Raw genomic sequence first — 9,981 nt, forward strand, 5'->3', positions numbered from 1 at the left:
TTTTTTTTTTTTTTTTTTTTTGTTATTTACATCCTATAGAATTGCCCAAGGGGACTTTACTTACATACATTAGAGGGGAGGGGAGATGATAGGAAACGTGACGCCTGCTTTATCAGCAAAAGCTGCAACTAGGGCGCTATGCACTGGATTCACGGGGAGGAGCTCTCAATCGTAGAAATGAGGATGAAACTTGGTCAATGTTGACTTCTGAGATGCGTCTGGCTGGCCCAATAGGCCTGATGTAAGAAGAGCAACTGCCCAAATTATACAAGTTAGACCATCTTTATTGTCAGGCCCGGACTAACATTTTTCTCCTAGTTGGGCCTCCATAGTATAATCTCAAAGCAAACCAGTTCACCGCTTCTTCCTCTGCAAACTTTGGTGGAAGTCATGGGGTTCAGCGCCAGTCTCCGCTATCAATAAATAGAAAATTTTATCGCTAGTCCAAGGCAAGGTTATTAATGTCGGTATCAGGGATTCACGATACGTATCGGTTTAAGTATATTGATACATATCAAGTAGTATTTTTTTTGTTTTCTTATTATTAGATTCATCTTTAATATATTTTTAGGGGGTTAACCCGAGTCTCAGATAATATTCAAATTAAAAAAAGAATTTGCTCTTAATTTCCACCAAAATGGGATCAACTATGTATTAACAATATCCACCAATTGATTTTAACATGTGACAAATTGTAGAAGCGCAACCCTAAAACGATGCAGAAGATAATGGAAAAACAAAACAAACAATGCACAAGGATTTGACGAGGTTCGGCAAGGTTGCCTACGTCCCCACTGAGATGAGATTCTGCTTCACTATCAATGGAGAATAAGGTTACAGCGCTCGTCCTCACACCTCTCAGTATTGCTTGCATTACAGAGAAAGAAACCCTTGCTACAAATATATAGCGAAAAAACCCTAATCCGGAAAGTACACAATTGCCCTCAAATAAAAAATTCGAGCGGGGGGCTGCGTCCCCCTACACCCCCTACTATGCAGGGGGCCTCCTACCCCCCTTGCAATCCCCACGGCTTGCTAATTGGCTAGTAAGATCATCGTCCTGCCTGTCTAGGTGTTGTAACAGTACTCTTTAGATTAAATTGCAACGAAATACAAGACATCATACACCAACAGCAAATACCTAGTGCTGGTGGAGAAAACCTCCTTGGCTAGATTGTCAAGAGAAAAACAACTCTTAACAAAGAAGAAAAAAACCTTGTTTACCCACGCACGAATGGACACAAAAAAATCGCACTGCCATACTAAAAAATGCCTCTATGCAACTCTTCTTTGATTGCGCGTCAGCCATACAAGTAGATTCACTGACCCTTGAAAAGTATACTTCTTGGAGGCACACCCATAGTCAAAGGAGACCGAAGGGCTCAATGTTGTGCAAAGAATATTGAGGAACAGTCATCAATGGGGTAGAACATTTATAATCTAGGATGGAAGTAATTTTCTGGGAATACCTTTTTCGAACTTGGGAGCTCGTACAAAGAGTAAATTCAAATTGAATGATAAATGTAATGGCCGGTACTGATAGATTTTAAAAAAAAATTTATATATATACTGACATACTAAGCTGATTGTTAGGAAAGAAGGTTCCATCCAGTGGAAAAAAAAATACTCCCTAATACTGTCGATCTGTCAACAACGCATTCAAGTGTTGGGAGTAAGTGGACACACATTCTTAAGTGTTGATAGATGTTAGGATATGTGATCAAACCCTTCCAACCTTTGGATGGTCGTTGGAGGGTGTAGTCGCTGAAGAGGAGCCAGATCCCTGTCTAATTGTTAGGGAAGGGAAGAAAATTGGAATGAATTAAAAAAAAATATATTTTTTCTTTTTACTGTTTTTTTAAAGATGATTATGTAACAACCTTAAATTCTTGGTTATGAAATCTTTATCTTTTTCTCTTAAAATTAAGAAATTGAAATGTAAAAAACAACAATTTAATAACCAAATTTGTATTATTTATAGTTAATTATACAATCATGTTAGGCAACAATTATACAAAATTTCAATTTAGCTTGCACACAGTTTCCATAACCCATGGTGAAAAGAGAAATAGAGGTGTCAAAAGTTAGCTTGCATCGGTTAGCTTGAATTGAACCTACTAGTTGAGGATCGAGATTGCCCTACCCTATTACTAAACGTATTAGGGTCAACACTGACCGATTAATAATCGAGTGGTCCTGATGTAAGAAAATGACACAGTGATCGTTTAACTAGACCGATCATTTATAACCCAATTATCCCATTTAAATATGTGTCATTGTATTGTTTGATTATAACCCAATTGATTCAATTAGTTCAATTCATTGAGCTTGATTATAGACCAAAAATTGACCAAATGAATAGAAATGTGTCTATGATAGAAATGTGTCTATGCCCTGGCCTATAAGGCATAATTACCTAAATGGGAGAAAATGATGCAAAGCCTTAAATTGGTGGAGATTGAATACATCCGACCGAGTCCGATCGATTGATCCCCTCCACAGAGAGAACCTCTTGATCCACTATGTTTAACTACTTCAAATGGATTAAAGAAGGGTATTTTAAATTTCATACAATAAGGGTGGGAGTTTAATGATAAAACTAATTGTCCAGGAGCCCAATCATAAGCATGGTTTAAAGAATTGGTATTGGATGTACTGTACTGATTAATACCTGAATCTATATTGGTGTAATGGTCAGATTCATGGGTAAATTTATACCCAACAAAATAAAAAATAAAATGATGGTAAAACTGTCTGATATGGGTTGATGCATATAATATCATATCGGTACCAACCAAAATTAATACCGATATTTTAAACCATGATTGTAAGATCACCTTAGATGAAGAGAATCTCTCTTCACCTGGGGGACGAAACAACTTTCTAGTATTGATTTGATTTAAATTCCCTTACATCCACGTGGACCAGCTACCTTAATGCTACATAATTGAAGTAATTGATGGCCTTTAATTTATCATTTCTCATTCTAGTAGTTGGTGGTTATGGAGCCCAATGCCCTATTTGCCATACGATCTAATGGCTAGAAATTAGAAATGGAAGTTGGATCCACCCAAGCAAATCTATAATTTCTCACTTAGGTGAGCATTTATGTCTCCAACTGTCTAATTAGTGTTTCCAGATATGGTTTGTTGTGATAATTTAATGGCTTTCAGTTTTAGTTTTTCCAAAATTATTTCCTCAGTAATGCTTCTTAGAGCCATCGTCCAAGAGGAGAGAACAAAATCAATTGATTTCCTAGACAGAAGGTGTAAGTGTGACCATGGCACTACCATTGGTGTCTCTGCAAGAAGACTTGAAGGAGCTGAGAGAAACCTTTAGACGTGGGAAGACAAGAAGTTTGGGGTGGAGGAAGGCACAGCTGCGATCTCTCCTCAGGCTTCTTAGCGAGCAGGAAGACCAAATCTTTGCAGTCCTCCGTGAGGATCTTGGCAAGCATCAAGCCGAAGCCTACCGAGATGAGGTATGTATAAATTGTAGGACCAAGTTTTCATTCACCAATTGTCAAGGAAGAACCCTTTCATCGTATTAGGAAAGATAGCTTCAAATGGTCACATCACCAATGGTGAGGGAATTGATTCTTTCTTCCCCCCCACGGTGAATAAAAACTTTTGCCTAAATTGTGAATCAAGTCTATCATTCTTCCACGTGGTAACTACCCCATCCTATCTCACATTGTTCATGAGTGTGGGACCTGCATCCAAAGTGGGTCTCACACCCCATGGACGGTGTGAGATGGGGTGAAATGGCGGTTACCACTCCTACCATGGTTCTTAAACTTAGATCAAATTAGTACCAGTCTTGATCGATCCCAGATCCTGAACAATCCAATCCCAATTCACAAGTAAGGCCCAAGGGCAAAAGCATAATAAAAACTGATTTTTATTAGAAAAATAAAAATAAATTTGTCTGACATAATTTGATCCAAGTCAATCTGGTTCGGTTAAGATTAATACCAATTCGATCTTGATTAAGATCAGCCTGGATCGGACAAAAATATCCTTGAATTCAATTAATTTTTATTTTATTTATTATTTATTTTTACTGTTTTATTCTTTATTTACCAATCTAAGATCTATCGATATGATATTTACCAACAATTTAAATGGGTCAAAGCCAATACTAATTTGACCGATTCAGGTCAATCCGATCCAATTCCTTAAATCATGGTTAAGCCTGACTATCATCATCAATAAGGACGAAGTAATCTACCCCTAGATAGGAGGGTCCCATGCACCACAAGATCGATTTGTGACGGTGCAGATTGAACCGATCCTTGGATTGGGTGAATCACCAGGATCTTGAATCAACTAGTAAATCATCAACAAAGGGGCACATACCTGCTCAATCTCCATACCGACAAAAGAGGGGCACACTGAGCAAGTACAAGAAATTAACAATTGTTATTTATTTATTTTTTTTTTAATTTGATTGATAAAAAGGTTACAGTCAAGGGACTTGAACTCGAGATCTCCTAATGAATATGGGCTTTGTGCCCCACAACTGCTCAGGCTAACTTCTTTCAATTGCTTATCTAACTTTGGTTCGGGCTGATCATATTCCTATAAATAGGGTACCGATGCTTTTGAGTGCCATCAAAGAAGCACCTTCTATAGTTACTTGATAATGACTCTAGATGTAGATGTATTTAGGTGCCAATCCTTAAGACACATCTATCTCTCGCAATAGTCTTTATACAATTAAAAGAGTTTTTCCTCACCCACGAATTTACCTATGAATCTATCTACATATATATCTTTCTTTCTTATTTGTTGGAGATCTTAAATGTTTTTACGATTCCAAGACACCCATCCGAGAGAAATGATGTTCTCCTTCAACGTAGCTTAAGGAGAATTCGATCCATTAATTATTAATTAAATATTTAAGATGGCAACCACAATGCTTACTCATTTGGAGTTTGAGAGTCTCATATAATTAATTTTACTAGTTTTGGTTTTGAACTCTATTTCTCATATACAACAATAATTTATTCTAATCATTTTCCTTTTATTTTCTCTAGATTGGTGTTCTTGAAAAGTCTTTAAGGTATTCGTTGAGCCACATAAAGAAATGGATGGCACCCAAAAAGGTAAATTAACTTACTTTGTTAGGTTTTCTTGGTAGAAAGAATCTTTACTTCGCTATTCAAATTTTATTTTGTTAGTTTTTTGGTAGAATTTCATTTTGTTAGTATAGAAACACAATCATAAAATGAAGCAGAAAATAATAGAAAACAAAAATAAACAATGCACACAAATTTACGAGGTTCGACAAGATTACTTACATTCTTCGTGAAATGAAATCTCTACTTCACAATCAATGGAGAATAGGGATAACACTCGTCCTCAAATCTTTTTCAAATTACATACAGAGAAGGAGAAACTCAATACAAATATATAGCACAAAACCTTAATATCAAACATTACAAAATGGTCCTCAGTAAAAAGAGTCTCAAAATAAAAAATTCGACGGAATACAAAGCCTCTTACACCCACACTTAATTTATTTCTTCTTCCAGTGTGTGCATCCAGTATCACTTAAGTTAATCTATTTCTTCTTCTTGGGTTAATGGCATTTTATGTGCACGGAACAGCGCCAACTACCATTGGCTTTCTTTCCGGCAAGAGCTCAAGTGCTGCCTGAACCTCTTGGTCTCATTCTCATATTCTCCGCTTGGAACTTCCCTCTCGGTGAGTTTTTTTTTTTTTTTTTTTTTTGATTAATCCCTCTCGGTGAGTTACCTTGGTTTTCAGAGCACCTAGAGAGAGAGAGAGAGAGAGAGAGAGAGAGAGAGAGAGAGAGAGAGAGAGAGAGAGAGAGAGAGAGAGAGAGAGAGAGAGAGAGAGAATCTAATAAGTTGTTTTGTTGGCAGCATTGTCATTAGAACCATTGATAGGAGCCATATCTGCAGGGTGTGTAGCAGTCATAAAACCTTCAGAGCATGCTCCTGCAACTTCTTCTTTTCTAGCCACTGCAATCCCAAAATATATGGACAATAAAACCATTAAGGTCATTGAAGGAGGAGCACCCGTTGCCGAGCAACTCTTACAAGAGAAGTGGGACAAGATATTCTTCACAGGTATATCCTCTCTCTATCTTCCATGTTGCTTTCTGCATAAATATGGATCCGGGTATGTTCTATTAATTATTATTATTGTTTGAAACATCATAGGGAGTAACCAAATCGGACGCATAGTAATGTCTGCAGCTGCAAAACATCTCACACCAGTTACACTAGAGTTGGGTGGGAAATGCCCAGTTGTCCTTGATTCTCAGTTGAGCTCTTCGGATACAGAGGTTTATACTGTTCTACTGTAATGTTTTCTTGATCTCTCTCAAATTTACTGTAAATCCAACCTATTTAACTTAAATTTTCGTTCCTGTGTGTTGTTTAAGATGGCTATTAAAAGAATAGTATCAGCGAAGTGGGGATGCTGCATTGGCCAAGCATGCTTGGCCATAGATTATGTACTTGTGGAGGAGAAGTTGGCTTCAACTCTGGTTTATACTAATAGCCTCACTCTGCTTTCCTCATTTGCATTTTTGTTATTTGAATTAAGATCAGTGACTGGTTATATATATATATATATATATATCAAAATTTCACAATTTAACTTATTTATCTTCCCTCTTAGATTGATTTGTTGAAGAAATATATCAAGAGAACCTATGGTGAAAACCCAGCAGAATCAAAGATCACTGCAAAGATTGTCAACAAGCACCATTTTAACAGATTGCGTAATCTTCTCGAAGAACCAGGAGTTTCAGCTTCCGTTGTTCATGGTGGTTCAGTAGATGAAGAAAAGTTGTAATTCCCTAATCCCCTTTCATTATCTGCATCTGTTTTCGTTGTCTCTAATGCTAGAATGATTTTGGGAGTCTAGTCCCACATCGGCTACTAATTAGTCTACAACTTCACGCCCCAAATGTCCCTCAACCTACTAGTTCAAACTTTTGGGTTGGAAACTTTACAAATGACACCAAATAGTTTTCCATCTTTCCTTCTAGATTATGAATCCAATATATGAATCTTTCCTTGATGATCCTCTGGTCTGATCTTTGTTCTAGGTTTATTCAGCCAACAATCTTGCTGGATCCACCATTAACATCTCAGCTCATGACCCAAGAGATCTTTGGCCCATTGCTTCCAATAGTCACAGTATGAAATCTTTAACCTTACTACAATCTTCTTAATATGAAGAATGTCTCAAATCTCATAATATTCTTTTTTTACAGTTGAAGAATATTCAGGACAGTATTGAATTTATAAGTTCAAGACCAAAACCCCTTGCAATCTATGTCTTCACCAAGGATGAACTGCTGAAGCGGCGGATTCTATCAGAAACATCGTCTGGAAGCGTAACATTTAATGATGTTCTTGTTCAAGTATTGTTTTGAATTTATGTTATCTCAATGCAGTGACTCAATTTTCATTTTAGAGGTTCAGGGAAGTACTTATGCAGAGTTGTTCTACTTGCAGTACTTGGCTGATGAGTTACCTTTTGGTGGTGTTGGTGGAAGTGGTATAGGAAGTTACCATGGGAAGTTCTCTTTTGATACATTTAGCCATGAAAAGGCAGTTCTTCGCAGAAGCTTCTTCTTCGAACCTGGGGCTCGATACCCTCCATGGAATGATTTCAAGCTAAAATTTATCAGATTGCTTTATAGTTTTGATTACTTTGGAGTGGTTCTCTTGTTATTGGGGCTGAAGAAATGATGATCATATACTTCTACCCAGTCAGAATGGGTCTGCCCTGTTTCTGCAACTAATAAAAAAACAACTGTTCTGTGACCAAGAAAGAAGAGGGTGATATTGGATAGTAGCTGTTATTCAAACATTCATATCTTTCACTACTGTTTGTGTTTCTATGTAGAAGAAGTAATAAATTGCCATAGCAATATATTTTTCTCTATTCTCAGTATATTTCTTCCAACACTATTTCATAGTCCCACATTGGCATGAGTTTACTAAATAGAGTAGAACTCATGACCTTTTAATTGTGAAATGTTGATCCTATGAAGAAAAAAAAACTTAAAAAACTTTGGTCGATACTTTAGATTTGTTTTACCCTAAGAAAAAAAAACCTTTAGATTTGAAAAAAAAACAAAAAAAAGCAAAAGAAAATATACACATAAATTGTGTGACCAAATCATGCCTAATTAATTAAATTTTAATATCTGATATGTAAGACTGTAAGTCATAAACTTATATAATACTATTTCTAAAAATCAAAATTTAATATCAATTTTTCAAAAAAATTTCACTAGAAAAGATGAACTTGTTTAGTTGCTATTTTTGGGTCATTTTTTGTCATATTATTATTATTTTTTATTTATTTTCCTACTGAGTGGCCATCCTATTGAACGTTAGTAGGGCCAATAGCCACATACTTCTACACACAGCCATCCACACATGCAGCAGCTCTTCAACCACATTATAATTTTTAACTATGAACTTAATTGAAAAACAAATACATTTAGGATTGGGATCTTCTCCAATGATTCTCTCTTCGGAGAGCATCCGATCCATACCTTTACAAGTTAAAAAAAAAAAAAAAAAAAAAAAAAAAAAAAGGATTGCAGTTACTGGATGGACCGGACCAGAGATTTAAAAATCATATCGGATCTAAATCGGAATTGGCTAAGGTCGATCCAAATTCCGAATGATCTGGCTTAGGCCGATTCTGTATCAAAACTACGGTTAGCGTGTTTTAAAGTCGATTCCTACCAGAATTGGATAAGTTCCGTTCCGATCCCGATCCCGATCCCGATCCCGATCCCGATCCTGAGTTCCTGAACCGCTGTCCCTCCGGGTGTTTTTAAACGACTGCCATTCACACAAATCCACCCTTTGGATGTATGTTGTTTCCTGAAATATCTATTCTAGCCAGAGAGCCATCTGCGGGTGATTACAGTTTAGAGAGAGAGAGAGAGAGAGGAGTGAGTATGTCTGCGTTATCGCCTGTGGCAACATTCTTTGGTACAGCACCCACTGTTCTGAAATGTGGTTTCTATCATCTTCACCTTCACAGGGTACTTCTTCTCTCATCGATTGTACTGCTCCCTTTTTTCCTTCTTTCACTTTTGGGCTTATCTATGTCTATCCAAGTTTTACGTCTCTCATTGTAGTGAAATTAGAATTCTCTCGAATAATTCACACCATTGATGTGTTTCCTTGCTCATTGCATTTGAATTTGTTTATTCGAAATAAAAAATTTACTATCTGGAGTTGATTCCGTTCTTTTTTTTGGGCGCTCCTTCTTTAATCAATTATCCAGAGATCATGGTATCAACGATGGAACGCAGGAACTGTGGGGATGGAAAAGAGGAGATCATACATTTTGGCAACTCCATCGGTAAAAAGGAGGAGGTAATCAATGCCGTTCTTGGTGTTTCCTTTATTGTATAGACACTTATTGATTTATTTGGATTATAGAAATGCAAATGGTTAGAATAAATCATAGGATCTCAACATGCTGAATCATTGAACACTATACATAAACAAGAGATTTAATAAAAGAACTCCTACTGGATCCATATCGTTTGAAGAAGATATCTCCGTAGCCACTTTTTTCTACCTCTGTTGGTCTTGTGCTTGTCTGCTCTTTTTTCCATAGAATTCCTAGGGTTTGCAAGTAATGGGCATTGTTACCATTATATAGACTAGGATCAGGGACTTTCCCTGAAATATAGAACAATTGATGCCTCTCCTATAATGGGCTCAGTTGTTAATAGGCCCACATGTAATAAAATTGACTTTACATTTTTAGAACAGGTTAAGTGAAGTCTCTACCCACTAAGGAAACCACCTGTCGTAGAGGGATTCATCCAACCATGTCCATCAGTCAATACCCATCCCCTAATCCATACCCATACAATGATCAGATGTTAGCCCACATATGGCTAAAACATTACACAATCTTTACTAGTGTTGAATTTTTTTTTTCTTGGGGGGGGGGGGGG

General features: G+C 36.8%; 2 protein-coding genes across 4 annotated transcripts in view; both read left to right on the forward strand.

Annotated features, from left to right (window-relative positions):
• The first annotated feature begins 3,174 nt into the window (after positions 1-3,174).
• Positions 3,175-7,940, forward strand: LOC122083827 (aldehyde dehydrogenase family 3 member F1-like). The gene is made up of 10 exons (XM_042651735.1): positions 3,175-3,481; positions 5,039-5,107; positions 5,612-5,708; positions 5,891-6,097; positions 6,191-6,315; positions 6,415-6,519; positions 6,654-6,826; positions 7,087-7,177; positions 7,255-7,404; positions 7,499-7,940. Exons 1-10 carry the CDS (start codon positions 3,281-3,283, stop codon positions 7,733-7,735), a joined length of 1,455 nt encoding a protein of 484 aa, XP_042507669.1. The 5' UTR covers positions 3,175-3,280; the 3' UTR covers positions 7,736-7,940.
• Positions 7,941-8,826: 886 nt separating this feature from the next.
• Positions 8,827-9,981, forward strand: part of LOC122084695 — a 17,780-nt gene continuing 16,625 nt past the window's right edge. The window contains exons 1-2 of one of the 3 annotated variants that reach the window (XM_042653134.1): positions 8,827-9,051; positions 9,297-9,388. In XM_042653134.1, coding sequence (XP_042509068.1) covers positions 8,878-9,051; positions 9,297-9,388 — 266 coding nt within the window. In that variant the 5' untranslated portion in view covers positions 8,827-8,877. The remainder of the gene's footprint in view (positions 9,052-9,296; positions 9,389-9,981) is intronic. The other 2 variants (XM_042653136.1, XM_042653135.1) reach the window with 2 other exon arrangements.

Source organism: Macadamia integrifolia, chromosome 7 (genome assembly GCF_013358625.1).
Source record: "Macadamia integrifolia cultivar HAES 741 chromosome 7, SCU_Mint_v3, whole genome shotgun sequence".
Lineage (NCBI taxonomy): Eukaryota > Viridiplantae > Streptophyta > Magnoliopsida > Proteales > Proteaceae > Macadamia > Macadamia integrifolia.

What these genes read in the sequence shown, in the direction of transcription:
- LOC122083827 (XM_042651735.1), top strand. Translation starts at nt 3,281, where the DNA reads ATGGCACTACCATTGGTGTCTCTGCAAGAAGACTTGAAGGAGCTGAGA. An exon ending in AGAAGTTGGCTTCAACTCTG is followed by an intron (nt 6,520 to 6,653) that starts GTTTATACTAAT and finishes CTTCCCTCTTAG; the next exon opens with ATTGATTTGTTGAAGAAATA. An exon ending in CATTGCTTCCAATAGTCACA is followed by an intron (nt 7,178 to 7,254) that starts GTATGAAATCTT and finishes CTTTTTTTACAG; the next exon opens with TTGAAGAATATTCAGGACAG.